Below are 27866 nucleotides of genomic sequence, written 5' to 3'. Positions count from 1 at the left end.
AGAAGGACCACTTTGTCACCTGGCTGGAATGAACGGTCAACAGCCCTCTGGTCAAAGTGTCTCTTCGTCTTTGCTTGTGAAGTTGGTAGTGCATTCCTTGTTAGGGAATAAGCTCTCTTTAACCTGTCATTTAGCATTTTGACAGACTCTGGGAGGATTTTGGTGTTGTTAACCGGAGTAGCCAGCCTATCTTTAAGAACTTAGCTTCATGACAGGCAAATAACACAAGGGGAACACTTTCGTCCCAGTCCCGCTGAGAACTGTAACAGTGTTTCCACAACATGGACTGATCAAGTCTGATCAAACCTTTTTAGCGCCCCCTGACGCTCAGGACGGTAAGGACTAGGGGTTATGTGCTCAATGCCTAATGTTTTAAGGGCCTGGTCAAACACTCAACTTAAAGTTGGTGCCTTGGTCACTGACCAATGGTCAGTTTGCACAGCTTTAGGCAGACCAAAGGTTGAAAAGAATCTCACCAGAGCTTTGACAACAATCTGAGCCGTAATCCTCCGTAGTGGGATTGCCTCAGGAAACCTGGTGGAAGCACACATAACTGTCAACAGAAACTGAAATCCAGTTTTAGGTATGTAACGGAGGGAAGGTGATTCTATTTCCACAGTGTTTTTTCTAAAGGAAGGAAACCTTCCTCCAAACGGACAGAGCAGTGGAGCCGCCAAGGGAAAGCACACGATTAAAAAACTGTATAATTAAAATATAATTTATTATATTTAAATAGTTAAAAATGTAAAATGAATTAAAACAACCCTGGCCAAGGGGTAACACAATAAAAATCAATAAAACACAACATTAAAAGTCCAGTGGCATCCGCCACGGTATAAAAGTCACAAAGAACTAAGAAATCCAGCGAAGTGATATAAAAGGGAAACCCAGCGGAGTCCTCGCCTTCCTCCCCGCGTTCCGCGTCCTGGTACGCTGAAGAAAGGGAGGGAGCGGCAGTCACTATTCTTTTCGGCAGTTTTCATTCGTAAAAAGGGGATAAGTCGAAGACTTACCCCGGGTGGGCAGAGCTCTCAACTCCGCCCGCCGCTTCTTTAAAACTGCAAATCGGCACCAGCTGTCTCGCCGCCTCTGCTCTCCCGCAGTGCACAAGCTGGGCTCTTGTTGCTACTGCCGTCCGACTGTTCGCTCCGCGTCCCTAGTCGCTGGTGCTGTATCGTGCCCTGGAACGCCAAGCTCCAACCCGTCTTATGTGTCTCAGGCCTCATCTCCTAAGCCTCCGTGTCACTTCAGGCTCTCGTGGGTTCCCGTGACACTCATGGGTGCCTTCATGCTTCGGTCCTCTCTTGCCTCTCGGTCGAACTGCTTCCTGTGGTCTGCCAGGCCCTCTTATTGGCCTCTCTGGGATCTCTCGCAGGTGTGATCAGTTTATTATCAGGTAGGGGCGGAGTCTTTCCAGGACAAGTCAACAAATAAATACCATTAAAACATGCAGTAAAACTCATAAAAATAACCCAATGTACAATATTAAAACATTAAAAAGATAAAACACAACAAAAACATGCACAGTAAAAAAACTTAGATAACTTGTCCCTTTCCACCCCATGACAGGTAAAGGTCCCACACAGTCAACAATCACTCTTTGAAATGGCTCCTCTGCTACTGGGACAGGACCGAGGGGAGCCAGAGGGATTCTTTGGTTTGTCAGTTTGTTTTGTCATGTATGGCAGTAACAAATGACATCCAATTTTAGACCTGGCCAGAAGAAATGTTTTGTAAGTGCCGAGGGGATCTGACCTCTTAAAGGAATCAGCCAAGTCAGGGTCACACTTTTCTGACTGGGTAAGTACAGAGGCTGGTCTTGAGCCGAGGTAGACTCCAGACTCGGGTTGGGTCTGTCTAATACTTCAGGAACGGACATGCCTTTGCCTCCAGCACAGTCATTACCTAGGATGAAGTTAATACCTTTGAAAGGCAATGCAAAATGTGGAGATCCCAGTTCTACTCCCTGGACAATGACACTTGATTGACAGAATGACTCTTCAGAAAATGGTAAGATCACTTCTCTAATGACGGACTGAGAGGCCCCGTGTCTCTCAGTATTTTCACCAGTTGCTGATCTTTTGGATTCCCAGTCAGTGAAATTACTCCCTTTTAGGATGAAGGGCTTTAATCAGTCCCACCCCTTCTGGTTGTGAGGAGGGTTGCTGTTTATGCTTTAATGCCAGACACTCTGCAATGAGATGATCCTTTTTATGGCAGTAGAAGCATTAACGCTCACCATGTGGAGGTGAGGGTAGTCTTACTGGCCTAGAGGAGGGGCAACTAGACTCAAGCTGTGCAGGATACAACGGTGCAGGTTTGCCTGGACGAGAAAAAGGGGTAAACACATTTTTATCTGTTAACAGAAACTCATCGGCTACCACAGCTGCTTTTGACATTGACATCACCTTCTGTTCGTTTGAGAACGTTATTACTCCATCAGGTAAAGAATTCTTAAAGTCCTCCAATAGCATTAACTCACAAAGGGACTAATCATCACTAACTCTGTTAGTAGGACACCATTTATCAAAAAGAGCCCCGTTTTCATGTGCAAACTCAGCATATGTTTGACTGCTGGACTTCTTGTGATTTCTACATTTCTGCCTGTAGGCCTCAGGTACAAGTTCATGCATGTAAAATTATTTCTTTCAGCACTTCAAATTGCATTTACGCTCATGCTTATTTTAAGCTTATGTTTACTTTATATTTTGTAAAGCATGTATTGTTCAACAGTCACTTACTCATCTATTTATCCTTATGTGTTTGTCACACCATCCTTGGACAAAAGGCAATAAAAGGAAAGTCCAGTTATACACTTGTTCAGTATATAGCACAGAGTTTTATGAAGAAGCACTATACAGATAAAGTGATACATTTACCTATTTACAAATAGGTCACGAGATCCAAGGTCTGGGTGGATTGGTCCTGCAGTATTCATCCCTCAACTATTAAGAAGAGACTAGCAGATAATTCATCAGTGTAAACAGTAGAGCTGGTGGTCATAATGCTTGGTTTGCAGTGGGCAGAAAGAAATAATCCAAAAAGTTATTAGTTAAAGTTATAAAATTATTGATAATGATTTGGGTCTGGGAAAACATGCAACTAAAATGCTAACATGAAAAATATTATAGTTTGCAAAGATTGCACAATAGGTGTGTAAATACTGAGTTTCTTTGGATTCCCACACATGTACGTGTGGAAGGAAACAAGGATGTGGATATACTGACAAAACAATCATCGAAACTACAATCACTTGATTTACAGACACCACTGAGCAAAGCTTATGTTAAAAGTTATAGTCAAATCCAGAAAATATGGCAGAAGTACTGGGACATCGATACAGGAACGCACTCATACAAAATTCAAAAACATGATGGTCATGGGAAGTGAGCAAGAACCGAAATAAGAAATATCAGTCACCCGTCTCAGGATAGGACTCAGGTCTTCATAAAACTTTACAATAAATATAATGTGAAATCTATGGCCAACTGATGGAATTTGCGATTTGTAATAAGCGTGTCTGTTTTTCTGTCAAATTCCTGATCCAGTGGGTGGCAGTAATAATAGTAATAATCCCGGGCAGGGATAGCTCAGTAGGTAAAGTGGTCGCCCCATGATCGGAAGGTCGGCGGTTCGAATCCACTTAACGGCTACCCTGAGGTACCCCTGAGCAAGGTACCGTCCCTACACACTGCTCCCCGGGCGCCTGCTTAGTGGGCTGCCCACTGCTTCACTGAGTGAATGGGTCAAATGCAGAGAAAAACAAGTAATTTCCCCATGGGGATCAATAAAGTATCCATTATTATTATTATTATTAATACACCTTTAAGCTGGTTTGCCAACTGCCATTAAACCCAACAGATGAAGAGGAGCTTCTGTGGAAAATACCTGTCTGAACTCTGGATTTATCTTTGCCTGAACCAGCGATTCCTTTTGTATGAACTACTAAACTTGTCAAATTTTATGTTAGACTCCAATATTTGAGTTCAACCTGCCCGAGTGGCCATGAGATCAGTTACCTTTTGTGTTATTTGCAGTTTACTTTGCTAGGTAGCAGAACAGTAACAAGTAGGAATCATTTTTTGACTGTACTTAAGTATAATTTACTTTACCTACTTAAGGTATCTGCATTCTTTGTGCTTAGTTGGAACTTATTGTAACCCTTTGAATTATTTACCTGGTTTTTCTTGATTTAGGAACTTTTCAGCTTTAAATGAAGGAAAAAGTTTGACTGAATATGCACTTGTATAAAAGAGAGAGAGACGCAATAGTACAGGGTGGCCATTTATATGGATACACCGTAATAACATGGGAATGGTTGGTGATATTAAAGTCCTGTTTGTGGCACATTAGTATATGTGAGGGGGCAAACTCCTCAAGATGGGTGGTGACCATGGTGGCCATTTAGAAGTCGGCCATCTTGGATACAACTTTTGTTTTTCCAATAGGAAGAGGGCCATGTGACACATCAGACTTATTGGTAATGTCACAAGAAAAACAATGGTGTGTTTGGTTTCAACGTAACTTTATTCTTTCATGAGTATTTACAAGTTTCTCTTTGTTCACAGCCATCGACATGTCGAAGAGGTTAACACGTGAGGAGCAGATCAAAGTTGTGTTGATATCTGGTGAACGCAGTAACCGGGTCATTGCAGCAGATTTCAATGCAAGACACCCTACGAGACCACCCATCTCCCATGCTACAGTCAGCAAACTGCTTGCTAAGTTTCGTGAAACTGGTTCAGTGTTGGATTTGCCAAAATGTGGACGCAAGAAAACTGTGACTAATGAAGAAACATCAGTGGCTGTGCTAGCTTCATTCAGCAAGAGCCCACAGTGTAGCACTCGCCGCATGTCACTGGAGAGTGGCATTAGTGTAATGAATGGGCGAAACAAACGAGATGTGCAGCACCTGAAACTACGGATACTGGATGCCTGTGCTGGCATTTCTCCTGCGGTGTTATTATCAGTGTGTGAAGAGTGGGAGAAGAGGGTTGCATTGACAATCCAACACAATGGGCAGCACATTGAACACATTTTATAAGTGGTCAGAAACTTGTAAATAACTCATGAAAGAATAAAGTTACGTTGAAACCAAGCACACCGTTGTTTTTCTTGTGACATTACCAATAAGTGTGATGTGTCACATGACCCTCTTCCTATTGAAAAAACAAAAGTTGTATCCAAGATGGCCGACTCCTAAATGGCCACCATGGTCACCGCCCATCTTGAGGAGTTTGCCCCTCACATATACTAATGTGCCACAAACAGGACTTTAATATCACCAACCATTCCCATGTTGTTACGGTGTATCCATATAAATGGCCCAGCCTGTAGAATGATAGAGTTGAAGAGCATCAGGAGGATTCCTGCATTTACAGTCACTCTAAATGTCTCTCAGACATTTGGCTTTTCTACTCTATATGCTCAGGGTGACTTTTTTATGACGATTCACCTCAGAAAACAGTCCCACAGCATGTGCTAAAGAGTATTTGGACACTTTGCCATTATGTAAACGCCAAGGGAAACCTAATGGCTGGAAATTTAGAAGATGAAATCCTCAATTTCTGCCACGGCATCCCATCTTCCTGTGTTCAAAAATGACTAGCCAACAGAAGGTAAAGGGATAAGTTCTTCATCATTCTTTCTGCAGGAAAAGCAGCATAATGTGAAACAGGATCCTTGAAGATTTATTAACACATCCACAAGATTTTGTCCTCCAACAACCAAGCCAGATATTAGAAAAAATGTAGAGAAATAGATAAGACTGGTTGAACTTTAAGTCATTGCAGAAAAAAGCTTTGCAGGAAGGAGAGGGGAGGAAAAAGTGACTCACTGCTGGATGGAAAACTCTCTATGACCTCGTAACCCTCACACATACTTTCAAATGTTAACACATGTCTTCTTGTACAGCATGACCTTGTCTGACTCTCTCTCTCCGCCTTGTCTTTTTCAGTAGACTGGTTATAACCTCGTGTAAGATCCTGATCCATAACAGTTAAAATGGGAGGGGTGGAGGAGGCGACTCAAGCTGTGACATTTATAGCAGTTTACTTCACAACTCTCTAACATGACTTCTGGTCTTTTCATGATCATTCCTTTTTATTAACTTTTAGAGTAAGTTTCCTTTCATTCTAGGTTTATAGCTTTTCAGTCCACAATCAGGAGTTTTATTCTCACTCACTATTTTCAAAGTAAAATTGTAGCCATGACAGATGTTTTTAGGGAAAAATGCCAAACTAGTACACTGCATGCAGTCACAGAGAATAACTAGGAAATATAGTTTACGTACCAAAATGGTTCATCTTTGACATTAATTAAAGCTTAAAAATATCCAAATTTACTCGAGTCAAAGTATCTCAGATTTCACTTTTATGTGTATGTTTGTTACGACGGGTAATTTGCTATTTAGGAGAGACTTAAAACAGTATTCCCACTTTGAACAAACAGCTGGCTTGTTTAGCAAACTTATGCAAGAATAATAGTAGCATTAGTATTATTGTTTCAGGCTTGCTCTGTTTATCTTCTGTCTTAGTGTTTCCTGTTTTATTTTGGTAGTCTGCTGTCCTGTGTCAGTGTATCCAGCTTTGCTTCCTCTGTCTCATGATTATCCCCAGCTGTGTTTCCCATCCCGCTGTTTTCCTGTAGGTGTACTTAAGTCTTCAGTCTTTGCCTGTTTGCCACGTTAGCTGTGTTTAGTGAGTGTTTCATGGGCTCTTGTTTATGTATAGTGATGAGCTTGTAGTGTCCAGAGTCTTTGCTTTGTTTGCTTCTTTCTACTTTGTTTTTGAGTTTAAGTTCCCAGTGGATAAAGCTGAAACTGTAAGTTAATTCTTCTTGTCAGAGTCCTGCGTTTGGGTCCCACCCCTGCCTGCCGCACAGCTCACCTTGGTACATATTGTAATTTTTTTGTAAGTTTCAATGCAAACATGTGTATTATCCAACTAACTGAAGGAAACAAAATCTAATTTATTGCGTGCACTATACAGAGGTATTGCATTGTTTTATACCACTAAATTTCACTTCAGTTCTTTATATGTTAGAACCGTTCGGTGGCTGGCTGACAGACCAACAGCAGCATCACCCATTGTACCACACACTTTCTACACTGCCTTCACCAGCTCGCTGCAGGCAGCTTGGCAGTCCCTGAATTGGCAGGGAGTGCACCACGCCGACCATAAAACCAGCTTCACCTTCCAAGACCGCCTGTCTGGTTTGATTGAAGTATTCAGTTTGAATGCTGCACTGTCTTTAATCAAGATATTGAACATCTGAACATTGATCATCGTGAGCCTGTATGATCAGTTTAGTTTATTTGTACTGATATACCAACAATTCACAGCAACAGATTCTTCATTGTGTTATTACTGTTAGGCAGACCTTATGATATTAGAATGAAAATGCTAGCAACCAGTCGATCTCCTATATGAGCGACCACTTGTTGGTGGCAGGAAAGAAAAAGTCTTTAAACAGGAAAAAACGTTAATCAGAACCAGGCTCCAGGGTGGGCAGCAGCTGCTTTATGGTGAGGAGAAGAAAAAGGATCGAGAGTGTTGATCAAAGGTGATTCCATGCAGCAGTGACATAGACCTGGGAGAGAAATGCTCATTTCATCATGTGACTTGTTCTCATATAGCATCTTTATACTCTACCTCAGGGGTCAGCAACCTTTAACACCCAAAGAGCCATTTGACCCGGTTTCCACGCAAAAGAAAACACTGGGAGCCGCAAATACTTTTTGACATCTAAAATGAAGAAAACGCTGCATATATTGTTTTTTACTTTAAAGCATCATTCACACACATAACATGTGGACCGCTCCAAAGCAGATGCACCCACCCAATATTTCAGCCTATCAAGCAAAATTTGGTGGTCAATGGTATCGAAAGCAGATGTCGGGTCCAACATGAGCAGAGCTGAACACTCGCCTGCATCGCTTTGCATCAAAATGTCACTGGACAGTTTCAGTAGAATGAGTGCTACAAAACATGACGGTTTGTCAAGTAAACATCTGTAAGCTGCTCAGCAACAACCTTTTCTAAAATCTTAGCAATAAACGTAGCAATGATTTGGAGATTGCTCTGTAATTGTGAAGAAGAGCAGGGCCAAGCGTAATCTTAAAAACAAGCAGGGACCAGCTCGAGTAAAGAAACGGGCAAAAACCTTCTACAATAACAGGATAAGATGCTGGCTGGTTATTAAAGACCTCATATGTGGATTTACTCTTTCACACAGGGCTGGATACATATGGCTTTGTTTTTTCTTTAATAGTAACTGAAACCAGGATTTAATATTTTTTATCTATCATTAAAATTAGTTTGATGATCTGAAAAATGTAAGTGTGACAAATATGCAAAAATACTAATAAATGTGACAGAGGCCAAAACCGCTCTACTCAATTCACAGTGTCCATGAGCTAACTCAGTGTAGTTCGTCTGAATGTTAATGAATGATGAGAGGACTGAATCAAACCAGAAAACACTGGGCCCTAAAATAAAAAGAAACGTACAGCCTAAACATGATTCTCAGTTTCTTTTAGAAGAACTTACAGTGTCAGATTATTTATTCTAATGCAGTGAAAAGTCGTCTTTTTTAATCTCTGCTGCAAATGATTGTAAGAAAACTTGAAACACACCTAAAAGTAAAACGTCACCGGTGTTAAGAATCAACCATGAGCTCAACTGTGTTAGAAAAGCAACAGGAACAGAGGGAGCTCCATCACCTCCACTGTTCTCCACCACGTTACAAAGCCTGAGCTTCAGCGTGTTCTCTATGTGTTTTTGTTTATGGCCCATTCTTAGTAGGCCTTGTATGCGTGTCTGTCTGTTTGCTGGGTTTTTTTGTGCCCTATATGTATGAGTCAGTGTGAATGACTAGTTTACATTTTCTTTATATTCAGCTTGAGTTTAGGGAAAACCGAGCAGTAATGCCACCTTTCGGTTCTTCTGTCTCTGCATGCAAATATCAGCTAAACCCAGACGCTCAGTACTGCATCAAAATTTCTGTTATCTTCGACTTCTAATCAAAACAATTGGATTTGAAATGTTTATAATAATGCACAATGAACTGGCCTAACTCCTAATTCCTTACACTGGAGGGGAAGAGGGATTACTGCTGGCACTGTGACAGTCTACAGTTTCTACAAGTACGTTTGGCATGTAACACAGTTGCACTTAAAGTAGAGTAGAAAAGCACTATCTAAGAACCAGTTCAGTTATGCGAGCTGCAGCATGCTGGCAGCACTGGTTCTACTGGTCAGTTTGACCTTGAGTAGGCTGGACCAGTGAAACTCCTCTTTCTGTCAGTTCATATTTAATTGTTTCTCTACGTGATAAAGAAAAAGCTGCTGTGACACAGAAAGAAATCTGTCAGCACGACTCTTTGGACTTAAACTGTAAGAAATAAATGTGCAAAATTACAGAAAACGTTCTGAGAGCTCAGACGACTGTCCAGTTTTTGTTTTTAATAACTGTAGTTTTTAAAAGCCTGAAATTTAGATATTAGAAAGCGAAAAATAGACATTTTTCTGTCCTTGAATTGTTTATTGCTTACTGACTGTGTGTAGTGTGAACGGCCATCAGGCAGGAAAAGGTGTCAAACATATAAAAACTAGTGAGCAGCAGATCAAAGAAGTGTGAACGGCTTCAGGCACATTCAGACCTGTGAGACTCACACTGAGCCTCTGTGCTTCCTGCCTCTCTGCCACAGTCAGCATGCCACTTTGTACATGCTGACTGTGGAATATTCAACACTCAACTATAAATTTAGGCTTTTTCAATGAAGCAATTTTTACTCAGTGTTTTCATAAAAGCCTTACTTTTATGGATTCACTGCTACAGCGGAGAACACACACGAGGTTTAAGACCTGTGGCTGAAAATAAAAACGGGCATCACTGTATCAGTTCTGCACTCACCAACATCATTTCATGTTTTCACTCATTTCTTCACTGTTTCCCGACGCGATGCTTTTAAACCCGACTCCCCGTCTCTCTGTGGACCTGGCCTGTACCACTACATTATCTGTCCTCAGAACTAAATGTCAAAGTTTGTTCAGTTTGTGTAGTTCAACAGTTTCTCCTCCTCATTCTTTCAGCTTCCAGCGTTGATCTACTTCCCAATAGCTTCAGTATGACTCACGAAGCATATCTAAACACTCAGCAGTTGTTAGAGAGCGGTGTGACGTCGCTGCTCCGTCCTTCAGCGTCTACGCTCTCCTCCACGGGCTTCGCTGGCCCCTCCTCCTGTCGGGTCTCCGCCGAGCGAGCGGAGGAGACTCACCGCTCGTTCCCCGACGGAGGTTCACAACCAGGGTCACTGCTTAAAGCAGTCAGTGATCAGGAGGACTGTACTTTAAAATCGTTTTTGCTTTTGGGGGTTTTCTGCAGCACGTCATCTTAAAGTTTCGGTTTTAACAGTGTCGTTAAAATGGGACACAGGAGCCCCCCTGCAGGAGAGGAGGTAAGGATATCTGCATTTGACTGCAGTGCTTCAAGCAGACGTTTATGAAACCTTGCTTCAGCGCTATGTGCATCATTCAGCAGAGCCTCAAAGTCATGCATGGGGGATGAAAGTGCTGAAAGTAAAGTTGACCTTTGACAGATTATGACTGACATCTCAGGCGAGCCTTTTCACCAGAAAGTGAGCAGCTGGGTTTTTCTGTACTCTTTTCATTGTTCTGTCATTATAGTGACTTTACAGGCAGCTGCTGTGACGGATAATCCCGCAGATGAAGATGGATCTTCCCTCTCAGTTCGTCCTAAACACTCTGCTGGTGCTGATTATTGTTCCTCTTGCCACTTGTGGCTTCTGCCCCCGACTTTGCTCCTGCCCTCAGCCCACCGAGCTCCACTGCACCTTCCGCTCCCTTCTCACCATCCCAGCAGCTATACCCAAACACGTGAAACACATGAACCTGGGGTCAGTCGCTCTGGCATCCGTAGCATTGATTTAGCATGGTTATTAAACTGTCAGTGACTGGATTAAACACTTAATGCAGTGAAATGCTTTATGTAAAGACCGAGGCTTAGGAAGTGCATGAGTTGGTTTCATGTCTGTTATCCTCTCCACTCTGGTTTTGTTATTTAAGGTTCAACAAAATTAATAACATCACTGACAAATCACTGATGGGCCTGAGGAAGCTGGAGATGCTCATGCTTCATGGGAATGACTTTCACCAGCTACCTGATGGAGCGTTCACGGAGCTCAGTTCACTTCAGGTGCAATGACCTAAATCAATAAATGGTGGCAGGGGGATTGTTGTTTGAGCAAAACAGTGAATTTTAATGATGAATCCATATTAGTCTGAGCCTTTCATAATCTCTCATATGGTATCTCACACACACATATGATTATGAGTGTATACATAAAGCCTATATCTCCTAAAATGCTCGGTTTTAATACAATAATAACTATTTTACTAATGTGCAAAAGAGTCAGCACATATTACTGATTAATTCAACACGAGCACTTAAATGAGATTGTGCAAATATCTTAGATTTATCCACACAGTCTAGTTTTAGGAATAAAAAAGCAAAAGATATCTGAACCTGGGCCAAACTGTGAATCGAAATTTACAAAAGACATCCAACTTTAATAATCATTTTATCTGCTGGACAAATTCCTGATTCTTCCTAAGAATTTGTAAGATATGAAGTAAAAATTGTGTAATTTTAAATCCCAAATTTCTCCCTGAAATGTTAATGAAACAAAGCACTGACACACAAACTGTATGATGTATATGTGCCTTGATGCTGAACCTTGATGCCTGGTTCATGTATGTCTCAATGCAGCAGAAACTAGAAGTACTCTAATATGATGAGCAATAGAGACGTTCTCTGTTCTCCCTGCTCACTGATGTAGATGCTGAAGATGAGCTACAACAAACTGAAGGAGATCAGCAGGCACGCTCTCCACGGTCTGTGGTCTGTGGCCAGGTTACACCTGGATCACAACCAGCTGGAGTACATCCATCCAGACGCCTTCCAGGGCCTCACTTCTCTCTGGCTGCTGCAGCTGGAGGGCAACCAGCTTCAGCAGCTGCACCCAGACACCTTCACCACCTTCACTGTGAAAAGCCATTTTCATGTCTCAACTCTGAGGCACCTCTACCTGTCAGACAATGATCTGGTGACACTTCCTTCCAGGCTGGTAGGGACCATGCCCCAGTTGGAGAGCCTGTACCTCCATAGAAACCCTTGGATCTGTGACTGCAGCATGAGGCGGCTCCATGACTGGAATAAAAAGTTTCCAGGTGGTATTTTTAATATGTACGCTGCAATTATATTTAGAGCTTTCTTTTTGTGATGGTTAAAGTAAACTAAGACTCAAAATGCATAAAATATTCAAAGAGACGTGATGATCTGATTTTATAACGCTCATGCTCTGTTCTTTGCCCAGGTGTTGTAAAATGTAAAAAGGATAGGACCCTTCCTAGTGGCCAGCTGTGTCCCATGTGCTCGTCTCCCAGACACCTCCAGAGAAAGGACCTCTTTGATGCGGAGAACCTGGTCTGCAGAAGCCCCGTCATCACCTTTCCTCACAGGATGTCCACACCTAAGGATGTTGAGAGTGAGGTTTTGACCACAGAGGATTTTATAGAACCATTTGGAAATCTCTCGTTTGGCCTATCTGATGAACATGGGAATGAGCTGGATCTGATGTGTAATATTAGCAAGTCTAATGAGCTTACCAAGATCAGCTGGCAGCAGAGCAGTCAGCCTCAGCTGACCAACATCACAGTGGCGGTAGATCTGGACTGTCCAGTTAATAGAGAAAAATATGAAAAACTGTGGAGGCTCATAGCATACTACAGCAGTGTGCCAGCACATTTACAGAGGGAAATTATTCTAAGCAAAGACCTTCATCAAACCCATATGTACAGACAGGACTCTGAGAAAGATGCCCTGTACTACACAGGTCTCAAAGTTAATATAACAGCCCAACCACCATGGCTGCTGCAAACATCTGTGAACCTTCAGCTGAACCGGCTTCAGTCGTCAGCCAGGATGGCAAAATTGAGTATGAGCACAGAGCTCTCAGAGATGGTGGAGACGGAGGAGGTGCAAAGACAGAAGAGGTCATGGGTCACGATTGAGTCAACAAACACCAGTCAAAAAGTCTTCAGTGCTATCCTAGGAAAGCAAACTCGAATGAACTGCAGCGTGCACAGTTCAGGTCAACCAGTTATTCGCTGGATGCTGCCAGATGGCTCCAAAGTGGAGGCACCGTACTCAAGTCCAGGCAACAGACTGTCTGTGTCCCGCGGTGGAACGTTGATTATTAAGGCTGTCCGCCCCACAGACGCAGGAAGTTACTACTGTATCGCCAGGGCTCACGAAGACTTTGCTGTCTTGCCGTTCTATCTGACAGTGCAGGAATCCTCCAGCCCTCCCCCGAGGGACGAAACATCAATCAAACCTAGTGAGGTATTTGTAGGCAAACCTATTTCCCTGCATTGCACTGCATCTGCCTCCCCCGATGCTGAAATTAACTGGATTCTGCCAAACAGCAGCATCGTGAGTTTCCAAGCCAACTCATCCAGAGCTTTAGTCTATTCCAATGGCACTCTACATATTCCACAGTCCAAGTTATTAGACAGTGGTTATTATAAATGCGTTGCCATGAATCAACATGGTGTGGATACACTGGCCACAAAACTCGCTGTTATCAGGCACAACTTCAGGAAGTTTCCAGCAACACCTCAGTCAGCTTCAGGAGTCAACACTCAAATTAAAATCCCCACAGAAGACACAGAAGAAGCATCAGGGGACACTGAAGGCACTCAGGGTGGGGCTCCAGTGAGCCACCTGGAGCCTTTGAGAAGGAGAACTCCAGGAGGTGTGGTCCCGAGCAGGAGGGGCATTCACCCGTCCAGGCACTTCTGGCGGAAGCCCCCAATGCTTCAGCAACCAAGAGGATCGCGTGTTGTAGACAGGAAGAATCCTACTGACAACACAAGGAGGATTAATATATCGAAAGGTAAAATAGATCCACAGAAATGGGCTCATATTTTGGCCAAGATTAGAGATAGAAAGGCTCAAAATGCTGTGACACCAGTCCCAACTCAGCACACAACAGAGAGGAAAGCTGCAGAGGGGACAACGCAGTCAAATGAAGCTACTAAAGGATCAGCAGACAGTGTGACTGAGCAGGCACGGCAGGGTTTTTTCAGGACGCTGCACACTCCTGTACACAATCCGCTGTTCAAAACTGATAAACAAAATGTACAAGACCAGGCCACACAACGTGTGACATCTAACAGCAACATTATAGACAACGCACACAGCGTGCAAGCTACAACAGCACAGACATCCAACGATGCGGTCTTAGACCTACACACAAGTTCAAACAGTGTGTTTTCCCCACAGGCCACATCTGTTCCACTGTATGCTGTCACGTTCTGGCAGTCGCTCACAAACACAGATGTTAATGAGGATAAAACAGCTGATTGGTCCAAGGAATCACAGAGGCATGTCAATACAGATAGACTAAAGGTTATTGCCAGTTCGAGGAATGATAACGAACCCTTTTTGAAAAGGATCCTTTCAGTAAATCCAAACAAATCAACGAAAAGCAAAGAAGAAAAATATCCTAGTGAGCCTGTCATAAAATCTGATGATTTGCAGTCTGTAGCAAGGGCATCTCCAACAACTGGCTCTGAAGGCTCTGAATCCCCTCCACGCCTCCAACAACATAATTCCAGGCGAAGGAATGGGAGTCAGAGGAGGAGGCCAAACAGAAGGAAACAAAAGCTTGTGAAATCTGTCCCGTCTATGGCCATCACACCTGCCAAAGCTGTCCCAGCAACTGTCAAGACCACTCCCTCCACACTGCTAAAAATAGCTTCCTCAGAAGTTACAGCAACCAATCCCAGTACCACTGTTCCATTCACTGGCAGCCAAGAAGCGTCATCAGGAAAACTGAGTCATAAAGAAAGCACAGCCTCCAGGCACGACCACGAGGCAGCCACTAAACCCTCCTCCCCACCAGCTTCTTTCCTCCAAACAAAGGACAGCCATCTGCCATTATTAAAAAGCACGTTAGCGGCACCATCGCTTCCAGCAACTTTTCCAGAAGTGGGTGATACAAAGACAACCTCTCAAGCAGCCTTTGGAGTTTCAGACTGTCCACTAGAGCACTTCAGTGCACCAACACCGGCCACTTTGCAGCGGCTTATAAACACGCCTGCTCCACCTATTAGGCTTCCTGAGGAGACACAAAGGTCAAGTGTTATGGGTGACCTTGGGCCTCTGCCAAGCTCTGACAGCTTGTTGGTGGGTTTTTACGCCACCAACACTTTAGAACTGCAAAGCAATGTGGAGGAGAGCCAACTGGGCCAGCAGTACACAACTAATGAGGGGATGCTGTTGAATGAGAGTGGGGAGGGGTTTTTGGCACCGCTGTCCCCATCCTCCACGTCTTTGATCGACCAAGTAATCAAGACAACCTCTGGGTACACTCCCAGTGACTTGACTGTGACACCAAGCACACTTTCCAAGGATTATTTGGAGACAGCTCTGGGTGTTACACAGACTTCTGCAGTACCTGAAAATTCACATTATACTTCTAGTCAAAGTAAACCCTCAAAGGTAGCTCAGAATCTTAAAGAAGCTCTAAATGAAAATGTTTTTCCTTCTACTGCTAGTACCTTTAAAGCAAAACCTACCTCTCCTGCCACTCCGAGGCTTGATCCTATAATGCGTGTCAAAGTGACAGTGGATACCACACTTCCCAAAATATCTTCCACAGAAGCCAAGATGGACTCTTCACTGAGGACCAGCATGCAGGAGACTCCCCGGATCAGAGTCGGCCATAATGAAGACCAACAAATAAACCCCATCATTAACATATCAGAGCCACGGAAAGAATTAAACTTCCAGCCCACAGCCCAGTCGGCAGACCACAAACCAACTAGCACACGTCTGACTGGCAGACAGATCGTCTTACAGTCGGTCACCTCTGCTCCGACTGCTACAGTCCAAACGAATCCGCATAGAGGGACACTGTTAACAAGTACTCACAATGTGTCCAGGAAGCACCAGGTACCTACACAAGGATCTGTTCCAAGAGGAAAGCCAAGGATAACTAAGACTCATTTCCAGACGTTCACTGTTAAAGCTGAAACAGATGCTCAACTTCCCTGTGAGACCGAAGGTGACCCAAAGCCCTTCCTGTCATGGACCAAAGCTCTTAGTGGTATGTATGACTCAACCTCATTCATTCTTTTTTCCATACATTTTCAGAGCCATCATACTTCTGTCTGCTGAAACATGGCTATGAAAATAGAAAACATATCATTTATTTATTCAAATGGAAACATCCAAAAATATTTTGATGTAGTGAAATGTTAACCAGAGCAAAATGTAACTACCTGCAGACTTATATAAATATAGCTTGCAAAGATGTTTTATTGGAAATATTGGCACATAGTATATCAAATAGCAGATTATCAGCAACATTTGCAAGCATATCAGTATGTTCAGACATTCCTTATTACTGTAGATGTGTTTCCATATAACCTCCATGACTGACGATGCTATGATGTAGATGATGCACTTGTAAGATTATGGTTATAGTCTTGAAGTTTGTAACATTTTTATAATCTATGTTACTTACTTACTTTATTATGATATGAGTTTTTAAAAGGGCCTTTAGCCTGCTCATAATTAAAAGTAACTATTTTGCTCTTATATGGTACGGGGTTTTTTTCCACGGTTGGCAATCACACTAAAATATTTGCATTTTTCAATAAGTCCTCTCATTTATTGTATTTTTGTACACTATGTAAATGTGACATCAATTTCTCTTACGCTAAATATTTTATACTCTCAATTATTTTCATCTTAAATTTTATTCTGTGTTTGAGAAAAGACTGTGCAATTTGTGTCTGTCCACTTTTGCAGGGGCGAATATTCCTCAGAACACCAGGGTCCAGAGGTTTGAGGTCCACCAAAATGGTACATTAATCCTCAGGAGCACACAGCTCACAGACGGAGGCCAATACCTGTGCACAGCGCAGAACCAGTACGGCACGGACACGATGCTGGTCAACCTTGTGGTCTTGTCTCAGCCTCCGCGGGTCCTGCATCCTCAGCACAGAGAAATGACTGTGCATCTAGGTGACAAAGTCAGTGTGGAATGCAAAGTGGAAGGGCATCCTGCGCCCCGGGTCACATGGGTACTCCCTAACTACGTCCATGTAGCTGCTGGTTCCGTTTCTGTTCCGTCTCAGCAGCACGTAGTTGTTGGAAATAACGGGATCCTCCGGATCAGCCAGGCCCGCTATACAGACAGAGGGATTTATAAGTGCATTGGCAGCAGCGCAGCTGGAACTGACTCTGTTTCAGTACGTCTTCATGTCCGAGCATTGCCACCCGTGATTCAGCAGTCACATCATGAGACTGCCACCATTTCAGAAGGCAGCCCTGCCTACATCCACTGCACTGCTACAGGTTCCCCTCCATCTGTTATTCGCTGGTTTACACCTGATGGTGCACAGCTCACTGCATCCTTAGACACTGGACAGAACCTAATTGTTTTCCCCAATGGGACTCTCTACATACAGCGTGTGGGCAAAAGAGATGCTGGGAGATACGAGTGCTCAGCCAGTAACACAGTGGCATCCAGCAGGAGAACTGTGATCCTGAACATAAGGAAGAATCTGTCCTCTGCCAAGGCCAGTATCACCTTATCATCACCCCAAAGAACACATGTCATCTATGGGAGTAGTTTGTTACTAAACTGTGTGGCAACAGGACAGCCAGAGCCCCGAATCCTCTGGAGGACACCTTCTAAGAAGCTAGTAGATGCTCAGTACAGGTGAAACGTAAATCTTGTAATGAAACAAAATGCTCAAACTAAGTGTTGTCATTAGAAATCATTCAAAGCAATCTTAATTATTAATCATATGCATCAACTTTGGTTGTTTGTTTTTTGCAGTTTTGACAGGAGAATCAAAGTGTTTCCCAATGGCAGCATTAGCCTTCATCCAGTGACTGACAAGGACAGTGGCGATTACTTATGTGTGGCTCGTAACAAGATGGGCGACGACCACGTGCTGCTGCGGGTACACGTGCTGAGCAGACCAGCCAAGATCGAACAGAAGCAGCAAAGATCCAGTCAGGAGGTTTTGTACGGTGGGGACCTGACGGTGGACTGTGTGGCTTCTGGCCTCCCCAACCCGGAGATCAGCTGGGTTCTGCCGGATGGCACGATGGTTAACCCAGTCAAACAGAGCGATGGTGTCTCTGAGGGGCGCAGTCGCAGGTACGAGCTGTTTTAACTTCTACAAAGTGCTCCCAGTGTCTAACACAGGGGGAAAACACCTTCACCAGCCAGCATTTGTGCTGTCTGATCCAAGTTCTTCTGTGTAGATGGAAGTTTAACCATTTTTAACCCTGGAGAACCCATGGGGTCAGATCCGACCCCATGGGTTCTCCAGGGTTAATGAAGTTCTATTCTGTGGTGATGCTTTGTTTATCAGAAGGATCTGTGAGTGTGGGAACCTAGTCACTAGAGAAATGACTGAACATCCATCTTCCTTTAACTGTTTCATGAACTTCTGGGCATTATTACAGAAAACCGAGCTAATCTTCTTTCTGTCTCTGTGCTTTCCCTTTTGCTGCAAGAACTCGACTTAACTGTAACTTAAACAATTCTGCCACCATGGGGTCAAGAGCAGCTACAGAGCAAGTAAATGAATTATTTAAAAGTACAATATTGCTCCAATAAATTGTATCCATTTAAACAAAAATGACTAAAAACATAGCTTTGCTAGTTTGCCTTATGAAAAGTCTGCAACTACCCCATAAATATGTTGAAAGGTGTCTTATGTCATTGGTCTCATTTCATTAAAACTAGACTCCCTTGGAAACGATTAGTCGAGTCTCTAGTGCTCAAAGCTCACTAAACTATTTCAACAACCACACAAAGATATAAACACAGAGCGTGGATCGTTCACCCGACCGCACGTAAACAGGCACGCCGTCGGTGCTGAAGGCCGACGTCTCACAGATTCTGATGCTGCAGGTTTTGTCTCTCTCCATCCAAAATTCACTGAACCAGCAGCAAAAGAAGATCCAAACTAATCTTCATGTTTGATAAACATCGTTAATTCCCTCTGACTTTGGCTGTTTTGCTTCCACCACAACATAATCACACTTCCTGCACAGCTCTTTCTCTCTCAGTGAACTTCAAGAACAGTTTACCATACTAGAGAAATCCTAGAGTATTTAAAAGTAGAATGGGAGGCAGAGCCTTCAGTTTTCAGGCCCCTCTTCTGTGGAACCAGCTTCCAGTTTGGATTCAGGAGACAGACACTATCTCTACTTTCAAGATTAGGCTTCAAACTTTCCTTTTTGCTAAAGCATATAGTTAGGGCTGGACCAGGTGACCCTGAATCCTCCCTTAGTTATGCTGCAATAGACGTAGGCTGCCGGGGGATTCCCATGATGCATTGAGTTTTTCCTTTCCAGTCACCTTTCTCACTCACTATGTGTTAACAGACCTCTCTGCATTGAATCATATCTGTTATTAAACTCTGTCTCTCTTCCACAGCATGTCTTTATCCTGTCTTCCTTCTCTCACCCCAACCAATCACAGCAGATGGCCCCGCCCCTCCCTGAGCCTGGTTCTGCTGGAGGTTTCTTCCTGTTAAAAGGGAGTTTTTCCTTCCCACTGTCACCAAAGTGCTGCTCATAGGGGGTCATATGATTGTTGGGTTTTTCTCTGTATCTATTATTGTAGGGGTCTACTGTGCAATATAAAGCACCTTGAGGCGACTGTTGTTGTCATTTGGCGCTATAGAAATTAACTGAAATTTAATTAAATTAACAGATTTCAGTCAGACTGAAACATCAGGTGTAATCACTAGTTATTTTTCCTTTGGTAAGAAAAGAACTTCATGTGACATGAATATGTGAAGTTTAAATTTAAATAATGTAATTATATATGTTGTATTAATTTAATACATTCTCTTTGTTGCCAACCAATGAATCCAGTCATGAAAGTGTAACAGTGAGTAACCATTTCTTATCCTTCTCTTCTGGAACTACATGTAGGTATGTGGTGTTTGACAATGGGACACTTTACTTCAACAATGTTCGCATGCCAGAACAAGGTGACTACACATGTTACGCGGAAAACCAACATAGCAAAGATGAGATGAAGGTCAGAGTCAAGATCAAAGCTGCACCCTCCCCACCGAAAATTCAAAATAAAGACCCACAGACTGTCAGCGTTTTCTATGGCAATGAAGCTACACTGAAATGTAATGCCAAAGGTGAACCAGCGCCAGTCATCACATGGTTATCCCCTTTAAACAAAGTGATTTTCCCTGCATTAGACAAATACCAGGTTCTGGATGATGGGACATTGGTAGTTCAAAAGATCCAAGGTTTTGATAAAGGTAACTACACATGCATAGCTAGAAACAATGCAGGACAGGACCGTGAAGTTACCAGACTCGAAGTCTTGATAACACCTCCAGTGATCAGTGGGTTAAGAGGAACTTTGAATGCTATCAAAGTAACCGCAGTTCAGAATCAGCAAAAGCTGCTGGACTGCAATGTACATGGAAACCCCAGCCCTCGAATCACTTGGCTTCTGCCAGGAAATTTGACCCTTTCTGCTCCATATTACAGCAATAGAATGGTAGTTCATCAGAATGGTACCTTAGAAATCCATTCACCCAAGGAGACAGACTCGGGGCAGCTGGTTTGTATTGCTCGTAATGAAGGAGGAGAGGTCAGGTTGGTGGTCAACTTGGATGTGAAGACAGTTGATGAGAGGCCACAAATTAGAGCTCCCAAAGCAAATGTTCAGTCACTGAGTGTAGGCAATGCTGTGGCTTTGAATTGCTCCTTTGAGGGCTCAATACTACTGCCTGTCACCTGGATCCTGCCCAGTGGTACACCTTTGCGTAGTGGTGCTCGGTTCTCCAAGTTTTTCCACCAGCCTGACGGCTTGCTGATCATCAGCAACCCCTCTATGGCTGAGGCTGGTATGTACCGCTGTCTGATACATAATTCAAGGGGGCTTGTGGAGCATACTGTTACACTGTCCCCAGGAAAAAAACCAGAGATCAACAGCAGATATAATTCCCCTGTCAGTGTCATGAATGGGGAAAACCTTTGGCTTCACTGTCAAACCACTGGTGAAGCACTCAGACTAGCATGGACTCTGCCTAGTGGAGTCGTCCTCAGCAGACCACAGAGAGCTGGGCGATACGCCATACAGCCCAATGGAACCCTTGCCATTCAACAAGTGTCAGTCCACGATCGGGGTCCCTACGTTTGCCGAGCTAGTAATGAATATGGCAGCTCCTTGCTCTCCACTGTGGTAAATGTAATAGCATACGCACCTCAAATTACTAACGGCCCTCCCTCTGTGACTTATGCTAAACGTGGAGTTGCTGTTCAGTTAAACTGTGTAGCAACTGGCATCCCTAAAGTTGAGGTAGCATGGGAAACACCTGACAAAATTCGTCTGGCTGCCAATGCAAAGCCAAAGCTCTTTGAAAACAAGTACCTCCTTCCGCAAGGTTCCCTCATCATCCAGAATCCAACACAAAGAGATGCTGGCATCTACCGATGCACAGCCAGAAACGCCATTGGCTTGGACTCTAAAGCTACAGTTCTCAACGTGTTCTAAAATGTCACCGTTCCTCTTCGTCTGTTGCTGCCCAAACAACTGCCTGATTAAAAGGAAGTGTTTAATCACCACATGTAGTAATAACTTCAGTTATAATGATGAGTTGATTAAAACCTGCAGTGATGCTTTGAGTGTTTGCTCTTTAGAGGCCGTTAGTTGAAGACACCGAGTGCCAGTTTACAGTTTTCACCATTTTGCAAACCTCCCATTTCAAGCATGTAGGAAATATATGCAGTTTTTTTGTTTTTTTTTTATAGAGGACCAATTCACAACAACGATTTCCTCAGGCCACTTTACATTGTGAGGTAATTAGCCTACACAACTGGAAAGAGAAAGCAAAAGTAATTGTCTTGTGCTGGCACTTCACACTATCAAGCAGAATAGCTGTGTTCACCTGCTATGTGCAAGACAAATACTGTAATAAAGATAGACTTAAATAATATAAAACATCGTTGTTTCAAGTGACTCAGGGACGTGGAGCGTGCATGCCAGCATGCAAAACACAAAATGACTCTTTTATTCAGTAAAGAAGTGAAGATGATGTTGATTCGTTTTAGTATAAGATGCTTATCTTATCAAGGATGTGCAATGCTTTAATTTATTTTTCTAAACTTTTGTAATATAATTGTTAATTGGAAATCTACATTTGTATTCAAACTAAATATGTGGACAGCGATTTTGTTTTGCTGGCTTGTGATTACCTCAGCTGCTTATGATGCTGCCGGGGTGCGATGTGCAGGTTATGGCAGATGGATCACGCCTAACCACAATCGTCTACATGAGACTGGTGCTAAATGAACAACATTGGAATAATTAGCATTTACGCCAATGACTGCCAAACTGTTCAGCATGTTAAAATGTAGCCTGGCGGGACAAAGCTGTGCAAAGAGTTACTCTGCAGACCCGGCCTTAAACTATCCGGCTTTGGCTCTATCAGCTCCACTCAAAGTTAATCACGACAAAACATTTTATCCTTTGGCTGATCTCCAGTTGATCAGTGAGCATATATTCCCAGCTGTATGTGTACCTTTTCTTCAGTGGAACAGTTATTTCTGACAAGGACAGATGATGTCAGCCTGTAAAGAATTGCTAAACAGCTCATTTAATTGTGAAATACTTTTGAACTTAATAAAATTGACTGAGAATATATGTAATTTTGTTGTTGTTGTATTTTTATTTAAAGAAGCTGAAACTGCTGGTATCCTGTGCTTTTCATAATAAAGGCCCAACCTGAATATTTCCATGTTTTTGTACCTTGGTGCAGATTTTTCAATAACTCACAGCAACGTGGAGCATCTTTGAATCTGCTTCTGCAGAGTGCTGACACTGTACTACGTTCTTATATGTAAATAATTTGTGTCTGTCAGACTGTGATGCGTAGCAGTTTTCCTTATTTGAATATAAAATTCCTCCACATTTCCACTAAGCTCAAAAACAAAACCTTTATTTCTGCTGAGGTTGGAAAGGGAACAAATTGAAAAAGTGATGACTCAAGAATGTTTTGCCACTCTGCTAAAAATGTTTGTAGTATTTTCTTGGAAATATAACTTTCTAACTCTAAATAAATAATTCAAGAGTGCAGTTTTTGTTTAGCTGGCCTTATAGATCGAACTTTGCAATTAGGACGAGGGAAGCTGGTCGCAGCTACGCTGAGTCGCCTCGGGGAATACAGCCACAGTCTGCAAAGCTGTGAGGAAATCAATTAGATTAGCATATATGTCCTAAAACAATCCCACTATGAGAATTTTAGCATCAGCTACTCTTTTTGTGACAGCTGGTATCAGAATTGTCAGGGTTAATCAGTAAACGGACAGATTTTCTAAAGTGCTTTTCCACTCTCCCGGAGCGCAGTACTCAACTGTGGTACACCACCCAACTTCTCAAATGCTGTGCAGCTTTTTCACCAGTAAAATGACTGGAATGCAATGGTGCATGTTTTTAATAATGTGGCTACAAAGATTTAAATGCAGAACTGAATAACCTTGAAGTCTTGGTCTGTGACCCAGGAGGTACTAGGCTACAGTTTGGAGATGCCACCACGGATGGTTTCCTCCTGCTGTAACTGTGGTTTTCTCACTGATCAGGATTATGTAATGCCTCTCCTCTGGGTGTTTATGCTCTTCATATGTACCTGTTACTTTGTTGTGCTTACCCGCTCTGACTTCAGATGATTTACAAAGGGAAGTCAAATCATAGGAAATGGAAAAGGACCCTTACTTCAGGGATTAGTGGTAATGAAAGCATGTGCCCTCCTGCTCAGAAACATCAATATATGGAGAATCTGCTTTGATCTATGGATGACTAGAGATTGTCACATGATGTCACAGCTGACTGATGAACCCTAAGCTGGGTGAGAGGCACTTCATGGCTGCGTAGCAGAGAAGATAAATGTAATGGTTAAAGAGAAGAAAATGCTTTCTCTCTTTGGACCATGAGAATAAGGACGTACAGATGCCTCTGCAATGAGAGCAGCACTAGCTCATCGTAATGATCAGATTTGGAGCTTTGAGCTAACTGTGAGTGTTAATGTGGCAGGTTGCTCATTTGTGACAAAGACACTGAGCTGAATGCTCGCGCTCATTCTAAATCATATCAGAGAGACTGAAAAAGGGACGAGTTTATTTACTGGGAGACTGAGACAAGCTGCCTGATGGTCAGCCAGTCCAATGAGATTCTGTGCTAACATGTTCACTTCACCATTTCCATTTAATATTTACCAGTGTTCAACACTGTAACCAAAATCTTCTGTGTTCTATAATCAGATTTTTAAATATACATTAGCTTTGTTTGGCATCCAAACTTCAGTCAGTTATAAAAACTATTGAGACCATTTTATCTGTAACATCTAAATCCACTGGCAGTGGGGCATTGGTTATCACTTTGTAATACAGTGTCCTGCTCTGGCCTTGCCGTTTACATAGACATTATTCTGACACGTACAAAGTGTTAAAGAATAAACACCTGAAATCCCACACAACAGGGGGCAACCCCAGCAGTACACTACGGCCCATCACACCATCCAAAGTGAGCACAAACAGCCTCCCCAGATCCCAATCCAAGCATGGGATGCAATAAACCTGATCCACACATACCTCCACCTGCAGGACCAACCGCCTCTGACACAGTCCCTGTGACAACCCACCAGGGTCAGAAACAACAAAAGTAGAAGAAGAAGAGGGACAAACATATCATATCATCATCTGAAAAAGCTTCTAGTTGACTTGTATACATTCAAAGATTACTCCCACTAGGTTTATATCTGGGACTCTCCACCATTTGACCTTAGAACTGAAGAAGCTTCTCGGATGAGAGGTGAAACGTCTTCAAGCAACTTAAAGAAGTCCAGACGCTTTTCTTTGCAAGCTCCTTAGACTACATTCAAAGAGTTCTATTGAAATGAGGTAAGGAAAAAAACAGAAGCATACATGTTTTAAAAGCATCTATAGTTCTGAATTTCCTGTTTAGTTAGGTGAGTTTCCTTTCATGCTCCAAACAACCTCCCATCTTCTATTCTTAATCTCTTATCCTTGACCTCAATGATGATGCCATCAATCAAGGAAACGTGTGAACATATTCCAGCTTCAATCTGGGAGACAGACACTCTGTACTTTTAAGATTAGGCTTAAGAATTTCAAAAAAGATTTTCACCGAGCCGGACCAGGTGACCCTGGATCCACCCTTCTCAGGATGCTTGCTCAAAAGGGGTCGTCTGATTGACGGGGCTCTCTCTGTGTCATTTCTGAACCGAAAATAAATCTTTTGCTATCAAAAATGTGTTTTTTATTCATCAGATGGTCTGAATATAACAGAAGTTATTCATTACTATGCTATGCATGATTGGAATAAGTTTTAAGTAATTTGATTTATTTATGGGGTTTTTATTGGATTGTATAACACTTGTGGTCCTCGTGGACAAAAATGACCCCAAAGTACAAAGTGTTGCAAAGAACCATATTTTCACACCATACTGCTTTCAAACATCTTTGATCTTGGATCACTGATGTGTGGGGTCAAGCACTGGTCATAACAACCACAACAACAACAACAACAGGCAGCACTATGAGGAGGAAGGTGCTCTATATTCAATGAAATTTTATTTATACAGCGCCAAATCACAACAACAGCCGCATCAAAGTGCTTCATAATGTAAGGTCGACCCTACAATAATACATACACAGAAAGTATGAAAAAAGTACATTTTTTTACCATGTTGTGCAAAGCAATGACCAGTAGAACAAAGCACATATTGTCCTCTAATAAAATGAGGAGGAAGAATCAACGATCAGTTTACGACATCCTGAGTCTGGTAGAGAAGTTTTAAAGGTGACACAAGATTAATCATAGAAGCACAAAAAGGACATAATTTCTTGATAAAGACACAATAGATGATCATCGTTCATGACACAAACGTGCTCCTGTGAGGTGTATGGAACAAGTGGGTGTTCCTCCTGCTGTGATGTAAGATCCTGGTACTGATGTGACTGTATGAGCACCAAGTCCCCTTCAGAGGACTCTGTCCAACAGAACATCCAAGTAAACCAGGGAACTATGAGATACAAACATGGGCAGCATGTGATGCAGGTCCAGCTGTACATGGAACATGCTCTTGTGCGATGGCAAACCGTCTGTCCTGCAGTCAGGACACGAGTTGTCCCTAACATTGCAGGTTTCCAAAAGAAAACAATCACCTGTAACAGCTTGTTTACTGTATATGCCCCTTGGCCTGCAACTGCAGAAAGAATGCTGTCCATGATGGGACCAGTGCAGAGGAATAAACCTGAGCTTCCTCCTGCACTTGGGTCAAATATGGACACGCCTTTGTCCTCATGAAAGTTTGCCTTCACTCAGACTCATGCCCTCCTACCATGCCAAAATATAGAAAACTGTCAGGCAATGAGTTGGAATAAAGATGAATAAAACCTTGAAACACAGAGATGGATGATATTTTATACTTGTTGCTTTATAAACAGTCAAAGCAAACAGGGTCATTTTTGACCCCTGAGGACCACAGGTGTGATTATGTGCTGCCAGTAAAAAACTTGAAGTAGTTTAAAAACAGCTTTCTAAATTAACTTTGACATAAACCCGTCTGTGATCATCTGTTAAAGCAGCCGACTCTGGTTGTGAAACGATCCTCACGATAACTGATGATTTCATTTATTTTTTATGCAAAAACAAAAACATTTTATAATAACATATACAATAACTTTATTTATACAATAACATTGTATAAATAAAGTTTTATCAGATATAAATTTGAAATGGAATAAAGAAATTGTGTCAAAATGTTTGAATTAAGTTTTAATTAAAAGTGGGGGAAAATCCACTTCATAGTAATTAAGTATCAATCAAATGGTAAATGGCCTGTATTTATATAGCGCTTTACTAGTCCCTAAGGACCCCAAAGCGCTTTACATATCCAGTCATCCACCCATTCACGCACACATTCGCACACTGGTGATGGCAGCTACATTGTAGCCACAGCCACCCTGGGGCGCACTGACAGAGGCGAGGCTGCCGGACACTGGCGCCACCGGGCCCTCTGACCACCACCAGTAGGCAACGGGTGAAGTGTCTTGCCCAAGGACACAACGACCAAGACTGTCCAAGCCGGGGCTCGAACCGGCAACCTTCCGATTACAAGGCGAACTCCCAACTCTTGAGCCACGATCGCCCCGTATCAAAGGAAATGGGACCACAGCTGTGATTATGTGCTGCCATTTAAAAATTTGAAATGATTAAAAAACAAACAATTCTCACTAAAGTTCAACATACAGCACTCTGTGGTTAGTCAGACAGTCAAAATAATCTAAACATTTAAATATTTTATTGTCTTGTTTTATTTTTGCTCAAAAACAGACGATACTTTATGTAAACAAGGTCTGGTGGCCCTAAAATGTAAAATGTTGGGTAAATTTTGTGTTAATGTGTTGGTCTTAAGTTAAACTAAGGTGTAACACTGAATTGATTGACAATTTATACTTTGTACTTTAAAAAACACTCAAATGAAGTGGGGACATTTTTGACCCCAGAGGACCACAGGTGTGTGGAGGACATTATGAGGGTTAAGCTGCTGCCAGCGTAGTGCAGGTGACTGTCACACAACAAAGGCTGAAATAATCTAACCCAGCTTTCTGTTGGTCATCCTAGGTTACTGCAGTTACTCGAATCATTTCAAGAATTGTATCGCCTCCGTGGACTGATCTCTTGATTCCTTT

The 27866-nt window shown here is 42.6% G+C and overlaps 1 protein-coding gene and 1 long non-coding RNA gene across 5 annotated transcripts; one reads left to right on the top strand and one right to left on the bottom strand.

The window, feature by feature from the left end:
• Nucleotides 1-770: 770 nt before the first annotated feature.
• On the bottom strand, nucleotides 771-10201 carry LOC308394549. 4 transcript variants are annotated; one of them, XR_013971231.1, is made up of 4 exons: nucleotides 9915-10201; nucleotides 2880-2959; nucleotides 2240-2776; nucleotides 771-1409 (listed from the first exon to the last, which is right to left on the bottom strand). It is a non-coding gene; the product is annotated as an uncharacterized lncRNA (long non-coding RNA). The 4 variants fall into 4 exon arrangements; XR_013971233.1 differs by having other exon boundaries at nucleotides 771-2323; nucleotides 2742-2776; nucleotides 9915-10172; XR_013971232.1 differs by having other exon boundaries at nucleotides 771-2776; nucleotides 9915-10172.
• A 67-nt stretch (nucleotides 10202-10268) lies between these two features.
• mxra5a (matrix-remodelling associated 5a) lies at nucleotides 10269-22910 on the top strand. The gene is made up of 8 exons (XM_080878908.1): nucleotides 10269-10458; nucleotides 10688-10917; nucleotides 11087-11216; nucleotides 11860-12250; nucleotides 12397-16194; nucleotides 16902-17817; nucleotides 17938-18264; nucleotides 20058-22910. The coding sequence occupies exons 2-8, from the start codon at nucleotides 10727-10729 to the stop codon at nucleotides 21646-21648; spliced, it is 7344 nt and encodes a 2447-aa protein (XP_080735034.1). The 5' UTR covers nucleotides 10269-10458; nucleotides 10688-10726; the 3' UTR covers nucleotides 21649-22910.
• Nucleotides 22911-27866: the final 4956 nt, after the last annotated feature.

The sequence above is a fragment of the Rhamphochromis sp. 'chilingali' genome (assembly GCF_963969265.1).
Source record: "Rhamphochromis sp. 'chilingali' genome assembly, chromosome: 3".
NCBI classification, from domain to species: domain Eukaryota; kingdom Metazoa; phylum Chordata; class Actinopteri; order Cichliformes; family Cichlidae; genus Rhamphochromis; species Rhamphochromis sp. 'chilingali'.
This window is presented reverse-complemented; position numbering and strand designations above follow the sequence as displayed.

Coding starts and splice junctions, on each gene's coding strand:
- mxra5a (XM_080878908.1), top strand. CDS start 10,727: ATGAAGATGGATCTTCCCTCTCAGTTCGTCCTAAACACTCTGCTGGTG. Junction 11,217..11,859: donor CGGAGCTCAGTTCACTTCAG/GTGCAATGACCT, acceptor TCACTGATGTAG/ATGCTGAAGATGAGCTACAA. Junction 16,195..16,901: donor ATGGACCAAAGCTCTTAGTG/GTATGTATGACT, acceptor CCACTTTTGCAG/GGGCGAATATTCCTCAGAAC.